Source organism: Gastrolobium bilobum, unplaced genomic scaffold, assembly GCF_033153095.1.
Source record: "Gastrolobium bilobum isolate Gb01-03AN ecotype WA unplaced genomic scaffold, APGP_CSIRO_Gbil_v1 utg4844, whole genome shotgun sequence".
NCBI lineage: Eukaryota > Viridiplantae > Streptophyta > Magnoliopsida > Fabales > Fabaceae > Gastrolobium > Gastrolobium bilobum.
Window position 1 is genome coordinate 163,120 of NW_026897134.1, and position 26,968 is coordinate 190,087.

The window sequence follows — 26,968 nt, forward strand, 5'->3', positions numbered from 1 at the left end:
GGATAAGTGGTTTGATCTTAGTGTTAGTTTGAAGTCGCGTCTTGGTTGCTGGAAATTCAGTTTGCAGCAGTCACTTTGCGAAAATCATAACCGGAGTTATGAAACTCCGATTGAGACATAAAATATGTCGTTGGAAGGCTTGTGATGTCTAGTTTAACATAATAAAATATCAGAATTTTTGGTTAAGATTTGCAACTGCAGTTTTAAAAATGGTAGGCAAAGTTTGTTGTCGTATTCGTAAATTGAGTTGAATTCTTTGGAATGTTCTTCAAGGAAATGAATTATAGACTCTATGGTACTTGTAAGTGATGTTCTAAGGTTAAGGGACCTTAGAGAGTGGAATTAGTTTCTCCCACCTTGAGTTGGTGTCACTACGTAAAGAATGGCTACGTAAAAGATAATTTATAAAAGAATGTCGTAAACGAGCATATTTATTAATTGTCTTTATATCTTGAAATATGTTGTGATTTTGTGAGGGCCTATGATTGTGGTCCTTTGGATACTGAGAGCTCATTGGAGCATGTTGCAGATAAGGTAAGCTTTCGTGTCCTCGATTTAGACATTGTTGGTTCCACCATATCTCATGGGGGAATGGTTTATATGTATGATGTGTTTTCATGTATTGATTTATCAAACTGCTTTTGAGCTGTTAAGTGCAAATGCCCTATGATATGTATGTGATGTTTCGCCTAGACGGGATGGGTATCCTGTGGGCAGGTAGGACATGGGTGTGTACTATGTGGGTAATGGACGTATGTAAATCCTGCATTTCTCTGGCCAGTAGAATAGTTGACACACATGACATGATTATCTGCTGCATTGCACTGATTTTGGAACTTACATTGTTAAACTGTTTTTAGAACTTATATTACACATGTAAGTGAGCTTGGGGTGGAGAAATCCTTGAGGACCCCTTGTCTTACTGAGATTTCTGTTTAGAGATCTCACCCTCCGTTTGGGGCACCATTTTCAGGTTCAGGTAATGCGGGGGTTGAGACCTTTAGCGGCAGGAGGCCGAAGCTTAGCTGATATTTCTGCTTTTATGATGATATGCTTGGATGCTGACATGTCTTGTATTTATTATCGTGTTTTTGGAGATGAGACTCTGTTGGCTATGTTGTTTTATTTGGTGAGCATGGGGGTTCTCCATGCCACATTGACTTGACTTTATGCCTTTAGTTTCGAGTTGTTTAATTGTATCAGGATATTGGTCCGGACTACGTGTTGTAGTTCCGTGACTTAGATACTCACTTATATATATATTGAGGTTATTCAGTGTAGCTAGCTGTCTTCTTGCAATTTACATACAGACAATGTTTTAAAAGAACTAAGTAATCAACTTGATTAATTTTAGTGACGTCATAATTGAACAGAAAAAGATATTCCGCATATTTAATTAAGCGTGACTTAATACGATGACATATTAACAAACCGGGTAGGGTGTTACACCCTGACAATTGGACTTAAGTTGAATAATATGGGGACATGAATGATTTTGAAAGTATATCTCCATCTGATTTTGTTTCTAGTGTAGATATTAGGTTCAAGGGGAAACCATTTGTTCCAATGATGGTTGGTTCTATAACTGTCCTTTCAGGATTGATATTCTCACATATGCATATAGAGATGTCATAACAATGATTGTCTACCACCAATTACATCCTTGGAAAGAAAGGAAAGATGGAAAACTATGGCTCAAGCTTCATGACGGGCTCCAACTTAGTTGTATTATAGTAAATGAAAATAAAGCAAGCTGCTAATCTTGCTAGTTGGAGTTCTCTTGGTGGTCAAAGACATTGGCCAACAGATAAGGATTTTGCTATTTATTTTGGATCAGTTCTTCCTGCCAAGGACATTATACCTTGTCGAGTAGTGAATGTATCCTTAATTATTATGAAGATTAGAGCGGCTCACACTAAAGAAGAGGGGTTCAAACAACTCTTGAATTAACAGAGCTATGTACTTGGAAGACATGGAAAGTGCTATTGTCAATGGGGTTCAAACTTTATTTAAATTTATATATAATAAAAATTTGTGGATCTTAAAAATATATTCCACTGGAATATATCTAAGTTTTTACATATAATTTAGAAATCATTAAAAATGGTTAACAAGAAAAAAAATTACCAATCAAACGAGTTTTTTTTTTTTTTTTGAAAACTTATTCTCGAAACAAATTTACCAAGTAGATTTTTTTATTCTTTAATTTTAAAAATATTTTCAAAACAAATCTATCAAACAAGTTTTCACAAATAATGAATCACAAAGAATTATGTCAAGAAAATCAAGTATATGTGAAATTAAGGTGTAGATAGTGGACTTTCATGCATGATAATGAACAAATTGATACTACCATAACTAACCTCTACTCTATATGAAGTTTTGATATTCTCTCTCTTTAAATAAATTTTATATTATTTTCTTAATAATTTATTATACTCTAATTCTTATTATTAGTCTTTACCTTAATTTTCTGTTAATATCGTGACGGTCATTGAAAGACAAGTGGCGACCAGGACTATACAAAATATTATTTTTAATTTTTAGGCTTAAAATTTGAATTAAAAAATAAAAAATAAAATATATTTTTGTAATTTTATACCATTTTGAAGTTGAGAACAATTCTGATTTCAAAACCGCATTCCATGCTTGATTCCATTCGTGCAAACGGCGCCTAAAAAAATGAATTGGATAATACCTGCGTGCATGTATGGCTCCCATCCCGTATAAAATTATGAATATTGCTTAGTGATCACTCTTCTCTAATAATCCCTAAACAGAAGCTCGAGAGTCGATTGGGAAATAAAAAATATCCTTTTACAATATCTGTGTCAGATTCAGGCATTATTAACTTACGCTTAATTTTTCTAAAACTAATAATTATATCCGCATCAGACATTGGCACGGCACGGCACGGCATTTGCATTTTCTCCCTCAAAAATTAAAACATTGGAAGTGAAAATTGATGCACTGTTGCCAAAAATCATAAATATGAATAAATGACTTGTGTGGTGGTGTGGTGCATGGACGTGGCTGGCATTCGAGCATTTTCGTAATTAAGGAAGAGGCCACAAGCAAAGCCATCTCCAAAGCCACAAAGACAAGAAACAAAACAACACACAACAGCTTTTTTAAAACTCAGACCTCCATTCGACGCTGTTCTTTGCCTACGAAGGGCAGCCACCTTCGTGCGATTGTGTCTATAAAAACTGTTTACAAACAAAACCAAACCAAACCAAACCAAACAAACCACCATCCCATCCCACATCATTCTTCCTTCAACTTTTACATACATTTATATATTATCCATATAGAATCGTTACGCTATAGCTTTATTATCTTGTATTATTATTATTATCATTATTATTATTTTTATTATTATTCAGCAAATTCATTGTGTTTTCTGAATCGGATGGGAGACAGAGAGAGAGAAGAGAGTGCGAAAGCGATTAACTCGCCGTCATCCTCGACAACGGGAGACACGAACCGTTTCGATTCGGTAAGGTCGTCAATTGTGGAGTCGTTTCGATGCGGCATCACGGGTCTCCGTGTCGACAAGGAGGAGCTGAGGCAGAATCTCACAATGCCGCAATACCTCCGGTTCGCAATGCGCGATTGCATCAGGTTCCAGGACCCCGCAGCCGGTGAAAGCCGCTACATTATTCGCCGCAAGGACGACGAAAACGAAGTTGCGCCACGGACGCCAATCGTTGTTTTCATTAATCCACGCAGCGGCGGCCGCCACGGCCCTGAGCTCAAGGAGAGGCTGCAGCATCTCATGAGTGAGGAGCAGGTAATCATTTCTTTTTTTCTTTCTAATGAAATGAAATTTGAATGTTTTGTCATTTTGATTCTGAAAACATATCACGCGTGAAGAACTAAATTATGGGAGAAGTACATTTCCCTTTATTGTATTAGTCTAACTCAACTTACTTGTACTCCTTTTCCGATTCTGGTAAAATTTTTAAAATAAAAAAGAGCGTCCCTAAGTACCAAAATACTATTTTACTCCAATTTTTTTTATTTATTTATCTAAGGCCGTGCAACTTTAATGTTTTACTAACACCAGTTGTTAATTTTGGTGCATTTACCTACGGATCTGATTGTGATGAAGCGAATGTCGTTTTGAAGGATTTTATGTAGTCTCTACTGAAGTCTAGAAACTAACCACTTTTATCACTTCACGGTTACAATTTTCTTCTTGCAAGTTACCGAATGCGTAATTAGTGGCTGATATTGTTGCTTTGTTGTTAAAAAAATTTCACGTATTTATTCTGTGATTGATGTGAAGTTGTACCGCAGGTTTTTGATATATTAGACGTGAAGCCTCATGAATTTATCCAGTATGGGTTAGGTTGCCTGGAGATGTTGGCTGCTCTCGGTGATTCTTGTGCCAAAGAAACTCGTGAAAGAGTGAGGATTATGGTATGTTCCACTACGTTCATCTTGGTTGCACTAGAATATACATTTTATTTCACGTGATAAATTAAAGTATGTAATTGCACGGTTATTTGGTTTTCTACGGCATATTATCTTATTTATACCATGCCATACCAAATGATGGTACCTCAATTGTGTCAGAAAATTGAGTAGGTGAGGGTGAGTGCATGTGTTCTGTTCGATCCTCTTCAATATCATCTTTTGGCAGCGGGTTAAAGCCTTAATCCCAAACTCGTCCCGAATCGGACTGATGGCGAAGTGATGAACCAATTGTAATATTTTCAAAAAATAATAATCTTATATTATACCATTACTCTATGTTTGGTCTGTCCCGATTATGCACACCTTATTTAGAGAATAGGAAAGTTAAATTCGAAGGATGAGCTTTTACTTTTTTCTCTTTTTCCTGAATAATCCCAAATTTGTTCCTGAAAAATTTAGCAGCATGATAGAGGGGAACCCTCTATAGAAGACAGAATCAAAGAAGAAAAGAAAAGAGAAGAAGAATAACAGAGGAGAGAGTCAAGAGATGAGAAAAAGAATTTCTGTTTATTATTATTCATCAAGTGCAATGTACACCACACAATCTCTATTTTATTACACTTCCCATCTAACAGCCACTCATCCTTACACTAACTATTCCCTCCCTTTTGATTACACGTCACTCACCCCCAACTAACTACCTCAGTCATTCCTACACGTCATCCCTAAACCGAATGGGCCTTCTCTTTTCACGGTTTCCTTTCCTTAGAGCAATACTTTGCTCTGTTATCTGATTAGCATCCTCAATTGCTTCTTCTTTTGTTGTTGTCAATGTATCAATACCCCCTCCCCCCCCCCCATTAAAATCAACCTTGTCCTCAAGGTTCAAAGATGGATACTGTTGCTGAAATTCCTCCAAATTCTCCCAAGTGGTGACTTCCTGAGACATGCTATCCCAAAGAATTTGAACTTGCCGGATAGATTGCTCAATTTGTTGCAGGACACGATATGCTATAACTTCTTTTGGTTCCAATACTGGTAATCCACCATTAAAGATGTCAGGTAGAGGAAAATGAGGGATATGTTGTTCCCCTTTAAATGGTTTGAGCAGTGATACGTGGAAGGTATTGTGGATTTTTGCAGTGGCTGGTAAATCCAATTTGTATGCTACCTTGTCAATCTTCTTAATTATAGCAAATGGGCCAAAGTATCTATAAGAAAGCTTATTAGACATACGATCTGCCACAGAAGTTTGTCTGTATGGTTGTAAATGGACCCAAACTAAATTACCAACAGCAAAAGTCACCTCCCTTCTATGTTTATCAGCATTCTTCTTCATGGTGGCCTTAGCTTTCTGTAAATTAGTCTTCAATTGCTGTAAAATAACATTTCTGTCCTGCAATACTCGATTCACATCCTCTGAGACTGTAGGTGATGGAATGTAATCCAAAATTGGAGGTGGTTCTCTTCCAAAAACCACTTTGAAAGGTGTCATTCCAGCTGAGTTGTGAAAAGTGGTGTTATAACATAGTTTAGCCCAATGTAAAATCCTAGACCATTGCTTAGGAAATTCAGCAACAAAGCACCTCAAATATTGCTCCAAGACACGGTTGACAACTTCAGATTGCCCATCTGATTAAGGATGGTATGCAGTAGTGCGCTTTAAGGTTGTTCCACTTAGTTCAAAAAGTTCCACCCAAAATTTACTAAGAAAAATGGGGTCTCTATCTGTAATTATAGATCTTGGTAAGCCATGTAATCTGCCAACTAGTGTAGAGAAAAGTGCCGCCACCTTTTGAGCTGTAAATTTTCTTGGTAGACAGCCAAAATGAGCCTGTTTGAAAAGTCTATCCACTACCACTAATATTGTGGTATAACCATGGGATAATGGCAGACCAATAATGAAGTCCATAGTGAGATCTTCCCAAATTCTCTCTGGAATTGGGATTGGTTGAAGTAGTCTTGCTGGAGCTTGTGTTGAGTATTTCACTTGTTGACACACCACACAAGAATTAACAAAAATTTTCACTGCCTTTTGTAGACCTTTCCAAGTGAAACTGCTACTTACTCTTGCAATAGTTTTCTGTATACCCGTGTGTCCACTTGATAAGGTAGCATGACATTCGTGTAAAATTTTAGGAATGAAAGAAGATAAGGGATCTAGAAGCAACTTGCCTTTTTGTAACAGAAGACCATTTCTGATTTCTATATCAGCATGACTTTCCAGATTTGTTGTCAATTCTGTATGCAATTGTTGAAAGAATGGAGAGTTTTGATTTTCTTCCTTTAGCTGCTCTAGAATATCAAATTGAACACTAGAAAGAGACATGAAACAAAAAACAGTAGGGACTTGAGAGAGTGCATCTGCCACTCTGTTCTTTCTGCCTGGTTTATATACAATTGAGTATTGGAAATCCAAAAGTTTAGTTAAGTAATATTGTTGTTCAGGGGTTTGAATTACCTGATCAAGTAAGGCACTTAAACTCTTCTGATCCGTTCGAATAACAAACTTCCTCCCTAGTAGATATTGTCTCCATTTTTTTACTCCTTCTGTGATTGGATAAAGTTCCCTCACATAGGCAGAGGCTCGCTGCATTCTAAGGGATAATTTCTTGCTAAAGTAGGCAATATGATGCTCATCTTGTAACAGAACTGCACCTATGCCAACATCTGATGCATCTGTCTCTATTGCAAATTCTCTGTTGAAATCAGGGAGGTTTAGAACAGGAGTTGTTGTCATGGCTTCCTTCAGGCAAATGAATGCACTTTGAGCTGAATCTGACCAAGCAAAGGCATCTTTCTTCAACAATTCTGTTAGAGGTGCAACAATGGTTGCATATTGATAGACAAACTGTCTATAATAACTTGTAAGTCCCAAGAAACCTCGTAATTGTTTAAGGTTTTTGGGATTGGGCCATTTTAACATAGCTTTAATTTTGTTAGTGTCCATACTCACTCCTGTATGTGAGACAATATGTCCCAAATACTCCACTACTGACTGTGCAAATGTACATTTGGACCTTTTTATATAAAATTGATGAACCTTGAGTGTTGACAAAACTGCTTCCAGGTGTTGCAAATGTAACTCCATGGATGAGCTGTAAATGAGAATATCATCGAAAAAGACAGCAACAAACTTGCGTAGGAAGGGTTGTAGAATGATATTCATGGTAGCTTGAAAGGTGGATGGGGCATTTGTTAAACCAAAGGGCATCACTAAAAGTTCATAGTGACCTTGGTGAGTCCTAAAAGAAATTTTATGCACATCCTCAGGATTCATTCTGATTTGGTGGTATCCTGCCTTCAAATCAAGCTTGGAAATTTTTTTTGAGCCACCCAATTCATCCATCAATTCGTCAGCTGTTGGTATAGGGAACCTGTCCTTGATAGTGATACTGTTCAAGGCTCTAAAATCAATGCAAAATCTCCATGATCCATCTTTTTTCTTAACTAAGAGGACTGGAGAAGAGAAAGGACTTGTACTGGTACGAATGAAACCAGAATCTAACATCATCTTGACTTGTCTTTCAATCTCCCCTTTTTGAAAGTGGGGATATCTGTATGGCCTCACATTTACAGGTGTTGTATCAGGTTGTAGGTGGATGTGGTGGTCCAGTTGCCTATGTGGTGGCAGCTCTGATGGTTCTTGATAGAGTTCATCAAACTCCTTAAGTAATTTGGTTACTGCTGGGTTGGTATCAGAACCAGTATCTGATGGACTGTCATCAATAACAGATAATTGGAATAAGGAAGCTACCTGTCCTTGTTGCTGAATTTTTCGAAATTGGTTGAAAGAGATTGAAGTGGTATGTTTATCTCCTTGCAGCTTAATAGGTTCTCCTTCCCACGAAAACTCCATGGACAATTTTTGATAATCCAAGAGAATAGGTCCCAACAATTGCAGCCACTGAACCCCAAGTACTACATCTGCACCCTGTATTGGTAACACATAACAGTCAACTAAGAAAACATGTTGTTGTATTTGTACTAGTACAGCTGAACAGAATCCCTCACATTTTAACACCTGACCATTGACCACCATGACATCTGTAAAGAACCTTGGGATACACTATTCCAAAAGCTAGCTGAAAGGGTGAGAGTGCCCAAGACCTTATAAACTCCACATTAGTTGCACATACAACCAATGTGGGACTATATATCTCAACACGCCCCTTCATACGAGAGCCCATTGGGCTTGAAGAGTGGACAATGCAACAGGCCCAACCTACCTGTGCTAAGAACGCCACAAGAGAAAGTGGGGGGCAGCGAAGCTTTGATACCATGTAAAGAACCTTAGGATACACCTCCCCAAAAGCTAGCTCAAAGGGTGGGAGTGCCCAAGACCTTATAAACTCCACATTAGTTGCACATACAACTAATGTGGGACTATATATCTCAACAACTTGAATATAAAATAATATATTGTGTATTGATCTAATTCAGGGAGTTACAATATATAGAGACTCTAATGGGCTTATATGAAAGGCCCAGACCTAATACAATCAGAATAATTACAGACTAATCATATCTAATCAATCTAATCATACCTAATATATTCTAACACTCCCCCTCAAGCTGGTGCGTATATATTGTGAGCACCAAGCTTGTTACAAATGTATTGAACCCGAGGACCTCTAAGAGCTTTAGTGAAGACATCCGCTAGTTGATCAGAGGAGTTGACGAAAGCAGTCTTGATTTCTCCTGATTGAATCTTTTCTCGAATGAAGTGACAATCAATCTCTATATGTTTGGTCCTCTCATGAAAGACAGGATTAGAGGATATATGTAGCGCAGCTTGATTATCATAGATGAGTGTCATGGGTTGTTTCTGTTCACAAAGATGAAGCTCCTGAACCAGATTAACTCACAGGTAGTATTTGCCATTGCACGATACTCAGCTTCTGCACTAGACCGAGCAACTACAGGTTGTTTCTTGCTCTTTCACGAAATTAAGTTTCCTCCAAAGAAAACACAATAGCCGGAAGTAGAGCGTCTGTCCGAGGGTGATCCTGCCCAATCAGCATCTGAATAACCACAAATTTCTGTATTTCCCTGATCTGAATACAACAAACCTTTTCCTGGTACTCGTTTGATGTATCGGAGGAGCCTTACAGCAGCATCCCAATGTGAATCACAAGGGGAATCAAGGAACTGACTAGCCGTACTAACAGCGAAAGAAATATCTGGCCTAGTCACAGTAAGATAATTGAGCTTCCCAATTAGCCTCCGATAACGTCCAGGATCAGATAACGGCTCCCCTTGTCCGGGAAATAACTTGACATTAGGATCCATGGGTGTATCAACTGGTTTACTCCCCAACATACCATTTTCTTCGAGGATATCCTAGGCATACTTCCTTTGACAAATAGAAATGCCCTGTCTAGATTGCGCCACCTCAATTCCCAAGAAGTAACGCAGCTTCCCAAGGTCCTTTGTTTGAAATGCACTGAATAAATGTTGTTTTAACTGACGAATTCTGTCTTGATCGCTTCCGGTGAGAATGATGTCGTCAACATAGACTAACAAATAGATGCACTTGTCAGGAGATGTAATCCTATAAAATACAGAATGATCAACTTTACTGCGGATTAAGCCAAACCATGCTCGAGGAGACTGCTTGAGACCATATAAGGATTTTCGAAGACGACACACTTTTCCAGACTCCCCCTGAGCAACAAAACCAGGTGGTTGCTCCATGTAAACTTCTTCTTGCAAATCAGCATGAAGAAATGCATTTTTGATGTCAAGTTGAAGGAGTGGCCAGTGACGAACAGCAGCAAGGGCAAGAAATAGGCGGACTGACGCCATCTTAGCGATCGGAGAGAATGTATCGTCATAATCAAGGTCAAAGATTTGAGTAAAACCCTTGGCAACTAGGCGTGCCTTGAGTCGATCAACATGACCATCAGGTTCAACTTTTACATTAAACACCCGGCGACAACCAACTATAGACTTCTCTGGAGGAGCAGAAACAAGGTCCCAAGTGCCATTGGAATGAAGTGCAGTCATCTCATCAAGCATCGCTTGGCGCCACCCTGGATGGGAAAGTGCTTCACCTGTGGTCTTAGGAATAGAAATAGAAGAAAGACTAGAAACAAAGGTGAAATGAGGTGAAGAAAGACGGTCATAGCTCAAAAAGGTATAAAGAGGATAAGGGTTACGAGTAGTACGTGTACCTTTTCTTTGAGCAATAGGAAGAGCCTCTGGTGAAGGATCCGGAGTGGAAGTCTATAGTTGGTTGTCACTGAGTGTTTACTGTAAAAGTTGGACCTGATGGTCATTTTGATTGAATATAAAATAATATGTTGTGTATTGATCTAATTCAGAGAGTTACAATATATAAAGACTCTAATGGGCTTATATGAAAGGCCCAAACCTAATACAATCAAAATAATTACAGACTAATCATATCTAATATATTCTAACAACATCAAATTGTATATCATTTACTATAGGTAGTTGAAGATCAGAAACTACTCTTGGCTGCACAAAATTATGAGTGCTGCCATCATCAACCAACAATAGCATCTTTGATTTCCCAATAAGTCCCTTAAAACGTAATGTCTGAGGCACCACAAAACCAGATAAGGCATGCATACTGATTTGTGGTGTATTCATGTCAGTAGGTTTTGTTTGTAGTGTTGAATTCTCATCCATGCAGTCAGAATTAGGATGAACCTCACCATCTATATTTTCCTCTTCAGGGACAATTAACCATGCACCGAAGCTTTACATTTGTGGCCTCTAAAATATTTTTCACCACAATAAAAACACAGATTCTTATCTCTTCTTTCTTGAATTTGGCTTTGGGTGAGTTTATGAGTAACAATGGGTTTTATCGAGTTTGTGTTTTGGTTGGTATGGTTATGTATAACAATGGGTTTTATTGTGTTTGGGTTTTGGTTAAATCTCGACTGTGGTGTGGGTGTTGGTAGTAATGGAGGGTAGGGTGAGTGTAGTTTTGGTAGGTTGTTCTTAAGCTGTAGTTTGGACTCTTGTATCTTGGCTAGTGACATTGCATGTGACAAAGAAGAAGGCCGAAATGCAGACACATCATGTTGTATTTCATGTTTTAATCCTGAGATGAAACAACTTACCAAAAAAGATTCTGATAGACCATCTACTTGATTTGATAAATGTTCGAATTGCTCCTGGTATTCAAGCACTATTCCCGTTTGAAGCAATTTAGTCAGTTGGCCCTGATAATCTTCCATTTCAGATGGACCGAATCGTGTTTGCAGAGATTTAAGAAATCTTGACCACGAATCGATGTTGGAATTTTTGTTGAACCACTGGTACCATTTTAGAGCTTTGCCCTCAAAGTAGAAAGGGGCAATCTTCAATCTTTGTTCCACTTCCATATCGTAGAAGTCAAAGAATTGGTTGATTTTGTAGATCCAACCTTGTGGGTCTGTCAATCCATCATAGCGTGATACCTTCAGCCTCAGATTCTTCGCTGCTGCATGGTCACGTGTGTTTGAATGTTGAGTGTTTGTTGAGCTATTAGGTGATGGTTGCCGTTCTTTGTAGTTGTCAAAGATTGCGTCCAGTTTGCAAGTCAATTCCTGGAAGCGTTTGTTCATCTGTTCCTTCAACACCTCTACCTCCGCTTGTGTGTTCTCCCAACGATCGTCCATGGGTCGAGCACGAGTTTCAAGAGCCATAGCTCAGGATGAAAGCACCAGTTGATAGAGGGAACCCTCTGTAGAAGACAGAATCAAAGAAGAAAAGAAAAGAGAAGAAGAATAACAAAGAAGAGAGTCGAGAGATGAGAAAAAGAATTTCTGTTTATTATTATTCATCAAGTGCGATGTACACCACACAATCTCTATTTTATTACACTCCCCATCTAACAGCCACTCATCCTTACGCTAACTATTCCCTTCCTTTTGATTACACATCACTCACCCCCAACTAACTACCTCAGTCATTCCTACACGTCATCCCTAAACCGAATGGGCCTCCTCTTTTCACAGTTTCCTTTCCTTAGAGCAATACTTTGCTCTGTTATCTGATTGGCATCCTCAATTGCTTCTTCTTCTGTTTGGTCTCTCCTGATTATGCATACCTTATTTACAAAATAGGAAGTTAAATTAGAAGGATGAGCTTTTACTTTTTTCTCTTTTTCCTCAATAATCCCAAATTCGTTCCTGAAAAATTTAGCAGCAGCACACATATTAGTCGTTGAAAATGCAAAAACCCTTACTAAGATCCCCGAGAACTACAAATGTCTGGCTATATTAGTCTCTGTCAAGAATTAATTTGTCCGGTGCCTAAAATCTTTTAATTTGTCCGGTGCCTAAAATCTTATGTGACCTTTAGTTCGTAAGGAATAGGTGAGATTTTTGCATTCCCAATGACCAAATTTCCGGGGGACGAATATGTAGTTAAAAATTCGATAAATTTCTCTCGGAAAGAACCTAGATAGCGATAATTCAGATAGTGAATACTGAATTCACATATTAGTTAGCAATCATAATGGATGAATCTGGTTGACTTGACAGGTTGCTGGCGGTGATGGTACAGTTGGCTGGGTATTAGGATGTCTCACAGAACTTCACAGACAAGATCGGAAGCCAGTTCCTCCAGTAGGGATCATACCACTTGGTACGGGCAATGACCTGTCTAGGAGTTTTGGTTGGGTAAGAATTCATATGCCTAGAAACTATTTGTTAATTGAATGTTGTCTAGTATGCTAATGTTTCTTTTTTCATATATTATTACTAGGGTGGTTCGTTTCCATTTTCATGGAAGCAAGCTATTAAGAGAACTATTTACAAGGCTAGTATTGCTCCGATTTGTCGTTTGGATAGGTATATATATTATCTTATTATTTTGAATATTGGAGTGTGCTAGACTTCTTCATGTTGGGGTCTGCATATTCGTTATTTGTAAAATTGTTATCAGAGTTCAATTTGTTGTTTGGCAGAGAATGTGAGCCTCTCATTTATTAAATTGTCAATTCAATATCTGAAATATTGTGGCATAGCTATGCTATGATCCTCTCATTTATCTAGCTTTATGTCATGTTTAATATTTTCCTCTTGTTCTATTATAGAGATTGAATTGACCTAAGTAATATGTTACCGAAATTTAGCATCATCATAACTTCTAAGTTTCTGAGTTGCCATTATCATCTATAATATCTTCTTCAAACTTTGTTTAAATTTCGTTGTTTTCAATTCTAGTACGTAAAGAATGGAACCTGTAGTTTTACTAAATAGATTAAGATACTTAGATGCCTAGGTAACTGACAATGTTTTCTTATTGGTGTGAAGAAATTAATGTATTTCATAAGTTTCCTGTTTAATATGATTAAGTTTTTATACAATCAAGACCATAAGAGGCACCTGAATAAGTTCCCTATTCAAATCTAGCAAACAGCTTACAGGATCTTATGGTAGCATATTAAACTTTTATGCTAAATTTTTTTCCAATATATATCCGGTGTTTCTTATCTTGTTTATATGTTTTCCTGGACTGATTTAATTTTGTTGTTGGAAATGAAATTACTAATTCAAATGAGTTTTTGCTTTCTGCTTTACATGCCCAATAATAGTTTTATGGAAAGCGTGCTGACAATTAATTAAAAGTTCACTTTGCATTGTCTACGTTAACATGGATGACAACTATAAATATGTTTCATTTTCAGTTTTTTTTTTTAATTCAGGTTCTCTTTGCTTTGATATTCCCATTGTTGTAATCATGGTTTTAAATTGCGGTTCGCAACTGCGATTGCGGCCACAATATTGTGGTTTTGGCAGTCTACCCAACCACATCATAATTGCAATTGTTCCTCTATCAACTGTAATTACTCGCAATTATTCGTAATTTTTGTAATCGTAATGCAATTGCATCTGTGATCGACCACAACATCACTTGCAATTTAAAACCATGGCTGTAATTAATACATCAGTTTGGTATATTTTGTGTTAAATTTTTTTATGCAGTTGGCAAGTTTCACTTTCAATGCCAGAAGGCCCAACAGTGGAACCACCACATTCTCTGAAGAATACAAAAGAGTTCACTCTTGATGAGGTTGCGGTCCTGTTTCTTGCATCAGATATTTATTTTAGTTATCTGTACTATTAATCAGTTAGGCTTCTTTTCTAATTGCTGGCCATTGAGAATGTTGCCTTCAGGATATGATTTTGGCAATACATACATAGACAGTGAATGATTGGAATGTCTCAAGTTTTGAATGAAATAATCACCAATATTACTTAACAAAATAGATTATGTCAAAAGGGTTTTCAACAAACCTATTAGTTATTATATTTTTTGTGTTATGCATATGTTTAATCACTGAGGCTTGATTGTATTGTCTACGATATGTTCTTATATCTTTTTGATGACTTAACAAATAAATCATTTCATACTATAAATTTTAATCACGGGGTACTTTTGAAATGTGCATTTTCCCCTTTTAATTTGATGAGGAAGTGTTAATTTTTATTGTTATTTTAAGAGTCATATGTGCCTCAGGTAATTTTTTCATAGGTCATGCGAACTGATCCATTATGGAATGGGCTCACCAGTTTGTTCCATTGGTCCTCGTGTATTGTGCTAGTAAGTGTCAAACTTAATTTCTCGATGACTTCCAGTAATGCACTTTATCAAACTCGTGCAATTGAAGTAAACGTAATCTTGTTGACGGAAGAGAATGACAATAAGATTATTTTTTATTTTTTCATTCTTGTGAAATTCACGTGTGAACCTTGAATGATTGCATCCAGTACACTCAGCTTTCTATGATGAATCGGTACGCTATTTTGTATAATGCTGTAGTACAAAAATCATTGTTTTTAGTATTAGTGTTTTCGTCATTCAAATTTTCTGAACTTAATATATTGGTACAATTTCTTTTTCTTTTTGTTTTTTATTTTAATATATAAAGTTTCTTGTGTCTGAAGGGCTTAGAAGTTGAAGGAGAGCTGCCTGAGGAAGTTATATGCTATGAAGGCGTGTTCTACAATTACTTCAGTATAGGTACTTTGACTTTTACGTTGGTAGTGTCATTCTGCTAAAGTGCTACTTGAAATGAATTTTTATCGTCAAGTCAGTGTTTAGTAGTGTGTTAGGATTCAGTTGCAAGGTTTGAGGCTTAGAGTTAGAGTTCTATATAGAAATATAAGTTTTTGGTGTAGGGTTTATAGGGACTTTTGGTTTTCCTACCTTATAAGTTAGCTTTTTGGGTAAGGCTCTTTCAAAGTTCGTATTAATTGGTATCCGAGTTTCCACCATGTCTTCCATTTGCAATCAAGTGGATGGAGCAACTAGTGATGCTGACATTGCTGTGTTCGCCTAGAGCTAGTAAAAAATTAGTGCTAAGCTTGCGGAGCATGGTGAGATGTTATGATTCAATTGCAAAGTATGAGACTTAAGTCCCACATCTGAAATATAAGGTTCAGGTGTGGGGTTTAATATGAACTTTGAGCTCTTCTACTTTATAAGCTAGCTTTTGGGGTGAAGCTCTCACAAGATTGCTATAATTGGTATTAGAGTTTCCACCATGTCTCCTAATTATAATCGAGCGACGCGACGGGTGACATTTGCATATTGCAATATTCGCCCAAGGCTAATAAAAATCTAGCATCAAGAAAGGTCGTTTGGGGTTCGGAGATACAAACGTAGGGAGATACTATGATCCAATTGCAAGGGGTATGAGACTTAGAGTCCCACATCAGAAATATAAGATTTTAGTGTAGAGTTTATATAAACTTTGAGCTCTCCCACCTTATAAGCTAATTTTTGGGATGAACTCTCCTAAAATTGATATCAGTGCCTTGGGTTTGTAATTCTCAGTAATTTTTGTCTGTTTCCTGTTGTTGATGTGATTTAAGAATTTAGTTTTGACTTATTATGCATGTTGCCTGTATTTTGTTGGGTATGGGTCATACTTCACATGCTGATGATGCCTCTAGTTGTCGGGATCAGTAGAAAGGCAATTGGGATCCTGCTCCCAGATGAGCGGCCGCCAGGCCCGTAGAGACTAGGTACTATTATGGGCCTCTGATTTATTGTAATTTTCTTAGCAGTTTGGGCTTGGGCCTATGAATAGTTGCTGTTAGGGTTTTCTATTCCTATTTATATTTTCCTTGTAAACCGAGTTTTCCTTGTAAACCGAGTGACTTGTAACAAGTGGCGATGAGGTGAATATAGTACAGACAAGCTGGACGTAGCCTAAATTGAGTGAACCAGGGTAAATCTCTGTGTCTATTCTCTCTCTCTTTTCTCTTTTCGTTTGCAATTTGTGTGATTGTCGATTTCCAACATATTTTAGTACGTCCAAACATTTCCTTTTAAGCCCGCAAATATTTAAAACAATGGCTTCAGAAACTATAGCAGACCATGTTCCTCCCAATGGGACTGCTTCACTGAAGAGAAACGAGAATTTAATTATGCCTCAGATTTTGTGTTTACTATATCAGCATCACTTCTATTCTAAATTGGTTGGGATTAGCAATCTATGAGCCCATATAAAAGTTAAAATAGATTAAGGAAAAATAAATAGAAACATAGAAAAATTGAAAAATTAAAATTAGCATGGGTACTGTAGTTTGAAACAGGTGGGGTCCACTTCGTAAGCCTTTTTATCTCACCCGTTTTGCAAGCAAGCAACATCCCCTTCTAGCAAAAATAGCTCTTTTTATAGACGGCTTGTTAGAAAACATGACATGGGACACGCTTGGAACTTGTTTAAAAGCACTTTTTCTTTAGTGGTGTGTGTGTGTGTTTGTCCATCTTCATGAGCAGTCACCTCATTGTCATCCCTCATATGCCTCCGTTGTCCTTCGATCAACTGGTTCTCTACCCTTACCATTATCCCTCGTCCTCTTCATCGCATTCTGCCTCATCCTTGTCCCCATCCTCCTGTGTTGTGGATCCTTGGTAGCAGAACGGAGGGGTGTGGTTCAGTGGGGTAGCAGGCTTGAATTTAATATTTGTTTTGCAAATAACTTAATCCAAATAAACTTTCGTTTTACTGATCTTATAACCTGCATTAGTGAATATGTGAGAATGCTCAGCTTGGGTGCTTGGATGATTTTTTTTTTTTTTTTTTTTTCAAATACCTTAACTGAATCTCTAATTTGTATTTGTGGGCATTCTTAGAGCTTCTTATATTTTACAGGAATGGATGCTCAAGTGGCTTATGGCTTCCATCATTTACGCAATGAAAAACCTTACCTTGCGCAGGGTCCAATTACAAATAAGGTATTGACTAGTAGACCTCTTGAGCTGTTGAATGTGTTTCTATAGATTAAGTTCATTTTTTGATTACTTCCTTTTTTTCATGGTACCATTTTTCAGGAAGTAAACGTATATGCTAGCTTTTTTTTTGGTAGCACACTTTATTTTCAATCACTTAATTTTTTTCATTCATGTACAAAGTCATACAGCTACCATTAATTCATGTCTTGGTAAAACTGATCTGATGGATTTTAATCATACCAATTGTGACCAATTTTTTTTATTTTTTTTTAACTTTTTATTTGGGTTCAACTACCCAAAACTTCAATTAGTTTGGGATAAAGAAGATGTTGATGTTGGTTTTTGTAGATTTTATACTCTGGTTACTCTTGCACTCAGGGCTGGTTCTTCACAACTTGCACAAGTGATCCAAGTTTAAGGTAAGATATATCTCAACTTAAACAGTTCATCCATATGATGATTTTTGTTTAACTGAATGATTTCAATTTTCTTCCGGTGTAGCCAATTTGATTTATATCTTCATCTGCGTCCAGCATGATCCTCGAGTATTAGTGTGTATGAGAGAAGCAGGGTAGTTTCTTTTGATTTATGGTAATATGTGGTTTGTTTGTGCATTTCAAAATGGTTGGTCAGTTTGCAGTTTATATTAAAACTTATTGGGTGCATTTTACAGATGAAATTGGATTTTCAATATCATTTACTCATTGATAAGTAGCTAAAGAAATTTTTTTTTAGCATTCAGCATGCAGGTTTCATTCAAGGTAAATTTGGTTACTATTTTCATCGAGAAAATTATTTGGTTAAATCTGGAAATAATGATGTCTGTAGCATTAAAAAAGATCAAATTAATTATTAAAAAAAAAAGATCAAATTTACCTTTGGTGCAATTATTATTTTCTTCATTCAAAAGGATTTAAGACATAGCTGCTGGGCTACAAATTGTTAGGAAGCACTTATATTTTGCTGTTCCATTGGCATACATAAATCACTTGGTCTGAATTTTGCTTTGGCTTTTCTAATGGAAACATTCTCAATATACTTGTATCTCTTCTGCTTTTACTTTGTTCTTTGTTCATGTGCATTTTCCCCTGAAGCCTCTTAACTTTTTTGGAGTTTATGATCTTTAATTGATAATTTCTTCTAGATGTCCTTTTGCTGCATGGGTTAAGTCCTCTGTTTACAGTAGTAAAATATAGTGACTTGCCTAATAACTAATTATTCTGTTCCTAATGACTAAATTTTTTTTTTATTTTTTTTCATTATTCTGGCATCAGAGGACTCAAGAACATTTTGCGAATGCATGTCAAAAAGTTCGATTGTTCAGAATGGGAGCAGATTCCAGTTCCTACAAGGTATATTTCAATCATATAAGTTTTTCTGGTACACATTATTAACTGTTAACAAATCAGCGTTTACTTCTTACAATATTCTAGTTGCTGGCGATTTCCGTATTCAAAGATCTGACTTTCGTTTTAGCTCTTTGAGTCGTAAATTCTTCCAATTTGCTTAAGATTATGTTATTTGTTCTCAGCGTTAGGGCAGTTGTTGCTCTGAATCTTCATAGTTATGGAAGTGGAAGAAATCCATGGGGTAATCTGTCGCCAGAATATTTGGAGAAGGTATAGAACTCCTGATTCCTTTGATGATCATATGTTGCAGTGATGGTATAAATGCGTTCTTTCTTTTTATCTTATACCAAATTTTCTGTTAGAGACACTGGTGAACTGTTATCTTTGGTCTCCCCTTTGGGTAGTTTTCTGGAATTGTTTTTTTGAATATATATATATATATATATATATATATATATATGTAAGTAAGATAAGATTACTAGCATACACATACTTTTCTTAGTCTGAAATGTCACTGATACATAATAATGGGAAATTGCGCAGAATATCTTTTTTTCCCATTCCTTTATAATCGGAAACTTCTGGAAACACTGCTTCCATATAACAGATGTGTCCATCAGATATCTTATTTGACTGTATTATTTGACTGTATTTTTGTCTATATCTTTTGGACTGTATTTGCATATGCTTTTCTTCCCACCCTCTTATTTGCTTGTTGATTATACACTGAGTAGACAATGTCTTTATGGTAATTACCAATTTACCATTGATTTATACCAACTTGGCTTACTTGATAAATCAGTCACTTGTAATCCAAATTTAAGTATCTTTAAATGGAAACGCTTTTTAATGTACTTCCAGAGAGGCTTTGTTGAAGCACATGTTGATGATGGACTTTTGGAAATATTTGGTCTAAAGCAAGGATGGCATGCATCATTTGTCATGGTTGAGCTGATCTCTGCAAAGCACATAGCTCAGGTAACACATGTTATTCTGACACTGTTTATTGTTTGTGATTTGGGTGTTTTAGAAGATATTGGGGTTACTAGTCTTATTAGTAGTGGGCTTGGACTTGTACTAGTAGTATTAGTGCTAGAACTAACTAATACTTAGAGCCTGTTTGTTTGGGCTTTTAGAAGAAGTAGCTTTTACCTCTTCTTTATTTTAAAATTGCTTTTTACAAAAAGTTAAAGTTATTTATATTTTTATAAAAATATTTAGTTTTTGAAAAAAATATTTGGCTTTTGACTTCTGCTTTTTTTAGAAGCTAAAATTTTTAACTTTTAAAAAAAGCAGGTTTTTGACTTTTTTTGTGACTTCTGTTTTTTTTAAAAGTGGACATCCAAACAAACTTAAAGTGAGAAGTGCTTTTTTTTCTTGAAAAAAGTAACTTTTGAAGAAAAAAAGCTCATCCAAACGGGACCTTAATAGTATAAATAAGAGCATTAGGGTATTGAATTTGAGTGATATCTTATTATCAATCTCACAATTCATTGTCAGCCGTCATTTTCTATATTTCTTTTTCCTTGTTTGAAACCTAAAGTTTCAACAGAGTGAAAATATGAACTCAAGATTTGTTACGCATCAAATGTATAAACCTCCTCCTCGAAGGGTATATTCGAGAAGAAACAAAAGAAAGGAATAAAGGGGTATGAACCATGTGGGTTAGTTAGTTGGTTGAGTTTGTACATCAGTAGTAGAGGTGGGGTATAAATAGTAAGGCAGGGGTCTTATAGGAGGTATGGAAAATTAGACATAGTTTCAGGAGGAACAAGTACGTCATTATAAAAAGGGTTGGCCAAGAGTTGTTTTCTTGTATTTCTTTGATTACATAGTAATAACATCAGTTGTTTCTCTATCACCTATAGTCCGGTTGTCTTTGTTATTTGCTAATCTTCGTAATAGTGGTCCGACCTACTGGATCGTTTTCGTCGACGCTATGGCGAAAAGTGACTCTAAGATCAAAGCATTAGAAAAATCGTTCGAGAACTTTCGCAAGGAAACCAGCGATTCTTTAGAAGCCTTTCATCGGGAAATCACTGTGTCTTTGAAAGAGATGGTGGAAGCATTGAAGTCTACCACGAGGGCTCTGAAACGAATACCCACTTATGACAAAAAATTCGAAGATATAGAGGAGTTCTGCTTTAAAATGAAGACATGGATGATCAAGATGGGGGGCGACCCATCGGACTTCCCACCAGTTTCCCTCTTGAGTGATGCAGATGCAGAAAGTGCGGCCACGTCAGAAGATCGTACGTGGGCACAAAAGGTTGAACTACGGGGGCATTTGGTATAGGAGAAAAAAAATTTCAACCAGGAACTAAAATTTGCAGAGATAATGGTTGGAATTTTTTTAGCCGGGTAAGTTAAAAAAGGGTGTTTGGTATGACAAAAATTTTTTAGAAAAATTGGATGAATTTTAATGATGTTTTGTTTGGATGATTGTAAAATATTGATGGGAAAGTGAATTAAATTTACCAAACTACCCCAAAAGTCTTGTTCCACACCTATTAGTAAACTAATCAGCTGAGGGTTGAAACGAAACTTTCTGAGAGTAATTTTGTCTTACAAAAGTCTGATAGCTTCACCACCGCGAAGCAAAATAATTTTTCCATACTGTCAATGGCAAAATTCTGCAACTAATGTATGTGCTAAAAAATTGGACGAGAAAACGTTTTTCCCAGACCCTCTTAAAAGTCTTCCTCCTACCAAACATGGGTATCTATTTTACCCTACCCTGTTTTCCCAGAAATTTCTTTTTTCCTCCTACCAAACACCCCCTATCTTCTTTCGATGGCACCGACCCATTTGGATGGCTTTGTCGAGCGGAAAATTTTTTTGAGCTCCAAGAAATTCCGATAGCTGAGTGAATCCAGCTACTGTTTGTGAGTATGGAGGGAGAGGCGATACATTGGTTTCAGTTTATCCAGTGCAAGACTCCGAATCTTGACTGGTTTATGTTAAAAAATGCGATGATTTTGCATTTTGGAGATGGGTCTCGGGGCGGAATATACGAAAGACTATCTACCTTAAGCCAAGAGGAGAAAGTGGCAAAATATATCAAGGCATTTGAATCCTTGGTGGTGCAAGTCACGGAGATGAGCAATGAACAAATGTTAAGATACTTTATGGGTGGTCTGCAACCGGATATTCACCGGCGGGTACTCACTTTGGGGCCAACAGATGTATTGCAGGCCATGCGATTGGCGCATTTTGTAAAAAAAGAGATATTGGGTTGCAGCAATTCCCAATGCCCAACATGTCGTGGGCCTATTTCTGGGGTTAGAACTGGGAGTACTGGTTGGAATAACCGAGTTGGGCTTACTAATACTTCCAGCCCATCTTCACAAGCTTCTATATATAACTAATCAACAGGGTCTAATAGCCATCTACGAGGAGATAAGCATCTGAAATCGTCTATAAGCACTAATTCAGGAAAAAAAGGGTATTACCAACCCTAACCCTAGTTTTACAAGGAAGGGGTCACAACAATTGCCCTATAACGAGCATATTCGAAGGAGAGAAGAAGGGAGGTGTTCCATTGTGGACTCTCGTTTAGCCCGACACATCGCTGTTCGGAGAAAAGCCTTCGAATTACAATCTTGGGAGAAGAAAAAGAGGTAACTACGAAAATTGACAGGGGTGAGCTGGAGATGAACGCGGATAGGGGTGAGTCCACAACTACTCAGCTTTAATGGCTCAACTTGTCATAGTGCTCTGCAGATGGGTTTACTTCACCCTAAGACGACGAAATTACGAGGCTTAATGAAGGAAGAAAGTCCTGATTGATAGCGGAACTAGCCACAACTTTGTCAATTTGGCGTTGGTTCGACGGTTAAAGGTACATGGAACGCTCGTGTTTAGGGTGAGGTTGGGGATGGTCAACAACAGTGGAGTCAAGGTTGTTGTACCCAATTTACGGTGATGTTGAAGGATCATCTGGTGGTGGTTGACCTCTATATGTTCGAGTTGGGAGGTGTTGATATCATTTTAGGCGTGTCTTGGTTGGAAACGTTAGGAGAGGTCCGGGTTAATTGGAGAGAACTCAGAATGTCTTTCCCTTTCCTTCAACGAGGGGAGATAGTCAAGATTCTTGGGGACCCAAATCTGTCATGCACTCTAGTGTCTCATAAGGCTCTGTTCAAAACCGTTGAAGCAGACTCTTTGATTGTGATTCTTCCTGTGATGGTTCTGCAAAAAAAGGGACTTTGAGGACTTCCTTCGGGAGAAAGGGCTAGATCCACTACAGGAGGCACAACTCCAAAGGTTACTTGAGTAGTTTGCTTCGGTTTTTCAACTTTCGGTAGGACTTCCTCCATAGTGAGCAGTTACTCATAAAATCTCCTTGAAGGAGGGGGCGAAGCCCATTAACGTTCGACCATACCAGTACCCCCACCTGCAGAAGAATGAAATTGAAAGGCAAGTGAAGGAGATGCTAGAATATGGGTTTATCCGTGCAAGCAGTTGTTCGTATCCAAGTCCAATGATCTTAGTGCGGAAGAAAGATGATAGCTGGCGAATATGTGTCGATTACCAAGCCCTAAACAAGGAAAAAGTTTCCAATCCATATTATTGAAGAATTATTGGATGAATTGTATGGGGCAACTTATTTCTCTAAAATTGATTTGAAATTTGGATATAACCAAATCAGAATGCATGAACCAGATATCCCTAAAACAACTATCCGAACTCACCAGGGGCATTTTGAATATTTAGCTATGCCTTTTGGGCTTACTAATGCCCCAGATAGTATTTTACAACCTTATTTGCATAGGTTTGTTCTGGTATTTTTTATGACATTTTGGTGTATAGCAGAACTTGGGAGAATCACTTAGATCACCTCAGAACAGTCTTGGAGACCTTGCAACAGCAACAATTTTTTGCAAACAGGAAGAAGTGTCATTTCAGCCAATAGAGGATTGTATATCTGGGGCACATTATTTCAAATCAAGGGATTTCAATGGATTCACAAAAAATGGAGTGTATGCTGAATTGGCCAATCCCCAAAGATATTGTTAGAAATAATATAATGTTAAATAGCATTGTATTATTTATTATTCTGTTATTCTAGCAGGTTATTTGGGTTTGGCCCACTAGGCCATTTAACCTCTTTAAATAGAGGTCTTTTGTACAGTTTTATACACAATTGAATACAATACATTCATACATTCTAATTTGGTACCAGAGCTCTTTGTTTCTGGGAATTTTCGCTTTCGCTAAAACCCTAAGCCCACTGCTTAGGCGTTCTCCCCTTCCTCTAACGCCGTGCGTCCCTCCGGCTTGGTTCTACAATGTTCACCCGGGTACAGTTCATTGGCATTACTGTTCACGCGTTCGTACAGGTACTGTTCATGCATCATTTTCCGGCCATTCCGAGATAGAACAACTCGCCTTCCTCTCCTATTTTCAGATCTGGTCATCTCTTTTATTTTTGTGATGGAGGGCTCAGGTAATGCGTCCAAAAACACTACTGGCATCATTTCCAGTACTACCTCATCCATTACAACGATGAAACTGACCGGATCTGCTACTTACAAGACCTGGTCTACCTCAGTTAAGATCTGTTTTACTGGTCAGGGATACGGAAAACATCTCACAACTAAGTTTGCCGATATTTCAAAGGATCAGACATCTGAATGGGAAAAGGTTGATGCTCAACTGCTAAGTATCCTTTGGCAGTCCATTGATCCGACAATTATAGACATTTTCATCCCTTTCGAGACCTGCTATGACATATGGGAGGAAGCTAAAAACCCTCTACACCAATGACATTCAACAACTTTATTCTATTGTTTCTCAGATAATAGAATTGCGCAAATCACCAGAATCTCGAATGGAGACTTATATTGGTAAGATTCGTTCTTTGATGCAAGAATTCTTAGCTATGTTACTTCATGCTGCAGATGCCTCTATATACAAGAAGCAGGTGGAGCGCTTCTTTATGGTCGTGACCCTCTTCGGTCTTTCAAAAGAGTTAGAAAGTGTTCGTGAGAATATTCTAACAAGTGCTGAGACTCCTAGCCTGTCACACACTTTCCAGCGCCTTCTGAATCTTAAGGATAAATCAACAGCTCCCACACATGTTCCAGCTACCGATTCCATTGCATTCTTTTCTCGTGCCAGTGATTCCAATTGGAACAGTGGACGCGGACGTGGCCGTGGATAGGGTGGCCGCGGACAGAGGCCTCGTTGCAATTATTGCCAGAATCTTGGACATTTTGAAGAACGCTGCTATAGGAAGTACCCTCATTTGAAGTCACCGACTGCCAACTTTGCTTAAACTGATGCTACACCACCTTCTACTAGATTAGTAACTCTTTCAAGTGCCGACTATGTGGCACTTCTCAAGAAGGTTTCTTCTCAGCATCCTACTGAAGACACTGGTAATCATGTTGCTTGTCTTTCTCAATCATCTCTTGAACCCTGGATAATAGACTCAGGTGCTACTCATCACCTTTGTGGTAATAAGGATCTCTTGACTTCACTTTCTTATTCTAATAACTTACCCTCTGTCACTTTTGTTGATGGCACTAAGGCTCTTGCTCGTGGAATTAGGGAAGCCAACCCAACTCCCTTTTTAACTTTGAACTCTGTTTATTATATACCTGGCATTCTTTTAATTTAATCTCTGTTAGCCAGTTGATTTATTCTCTTTCATGTACTGTTACCTTCTCTAAACAATCCTATTCTATGCAGGATCTGGGTACGGGGAAGACGATTGGAGCGGGCATTGAGTCACGAGGTCTCTACTATCTGTTTGCACCACCTTCTCCAGTAGCCTATTCTCTCACAAAGTCTCCTGAGCTAATTCACAGCCGTCTGGGTCATCCAAGCCTCTCCAAACTTCAGCATATGGTTACATTTTTATCCATTCTTAAGTCTTTAAACTGTCAGTCTTGTCAGCAAGGAAATCACACTCGCTCCTCCTTTGCTAATAGAGTCAATAAAAGAGCTGATGCTCCCTTTTCTATTGTTCATTCTGATATTTGGGATCCGAGTCGAACAATGTCTGTTTTGGGTTTTCAGTATTTTGTAACCTTTATTGTTGATTTCTCTCGTTGTACTTGGGTTTATTTAATGAAAAATCGTTCTGAATTATTTTCAATTTATAAAAAAATTTGTGCTGAGATAAATACTCAATTTGGTGCTTCTATTCAAATCTTGCGCAGTGATAATGCAAAAGAATATGTGTCTCTTGAATTTTCTAATTTTTTGGAGAAACATGGGACGTTACACCAGACCACTTGTCCACACACTCCACAACAAAATGGAGTGGCCGAACGTAAGAATAGACATCTGGTTGAAACTTCTCGTACCATACTAATTCATATGAATGTTCCACTTTATTTTTGGGCAGATGCTATAATCACCTCTTGCTTTCTCATCAATCGCATGACCTCTTCCGTACTCAATAATGAAGTTCCACATAGTGTTTTATTTCCAAGAGCAACTTCCTATCCTCTACCTCCCCATGTATTTGGATGTACCTTCTTTATTCATGATCTTACTCCAAGAAAAGATAAATTAACATCCAAAGCCTTCAAGTGTATTTTCCTTGGAAATACTCGTTTTCAAAAGGGGTATCGTTGCTACTCTTCTGATCTCAAGCATTATATTGTCTCAGTTGATGTCACTTTCCTTAATCAAAAACCTTTTCATTCTATCCCGTCTGAGATAACACAAGTTGATCAAGTTGTTCTTGTTCCTTGTCTTGATTTGTCTTTACCAGTTGCAGGAGACTCTATCCCGGAGGAGCGGCCCCTTGCCTCCATCCCTGAGGGCCGTTCTTTTCTCACCTATCAGCGTCGTCAGACTGCGCCTCCAGCGGATTTGACCCTTACTGACTCACCGCCTACTGTTGTCGCCTCTTCCCCTCCGGATCCTCCATCAGAGATTACTCTCATTGCCCTTCGCAAAGGTATTCGATCCACTCGTAACTCTCATCCACTTTATAGTTTTTTCACCTATGGATCCTAATGTTAATC

General features: G+C 37.6%; 1 protein-coding gene across 1 annotated transcript in view; it reads left to right on the forward strand.

The window, feature by feature from the left end:
* Nucleotides 1-3,412: 3,412 nt before the first annotated feature.
* Nucleotides 3,413-26,968, forward strand: part of LOC133304423 (diacylglycerol kinase 4-like) — a 28,586-nt gene continuing 5,030 nt past the window's right edge. The window contains exons 1-11 of the mRNA XM_061504456.1: nucleotides 3,413-3,793; nucleotides 4,303-4,425; nucleotides 12,927-13,064; nucleotides 13,150-13,235; nucleotides 14,373-14,460; nucleotides 15,336-15,411; nucleotides 17,555-17,637; nucleotides 17,983-18,053; nucleotides 18,909-18,986; nucleotides 19,166-19,253; nucleotides 19,845-19,961. Coding sequence (XP_061360440.1) covers nucleotides 3,413-3,793; nucleotides 4,303-4,425; nucleotides 12,927-13,064; nucleotides 13,150-13,235; nucleotides 14,373-14,460; nucleotides 15,336-15,411; nucleotides 17,555-17,637; nucleotides 17,983-18,053; nucleotides 18,909-18,986; nucleotides 19,166-19,253; nucleotides 19,845-19,961 — 1,329 coding nt within the window. The remainder of the gene's footprint in view (nucleotides 3,794-4,302; nucleotides 4,426-12,926; nucleotides 13,065-13,149; nucleotides 13,236-14,372; nucleotides 14,461-15,335; nucleotides 15,412-17,554; nucleotides 17,638-17,982; nucleotides 18,054-18,908; nucleotides 18,987-19,165; nucleotides 19,254-19,844; nucleotides 19,962-26,968) is intronic.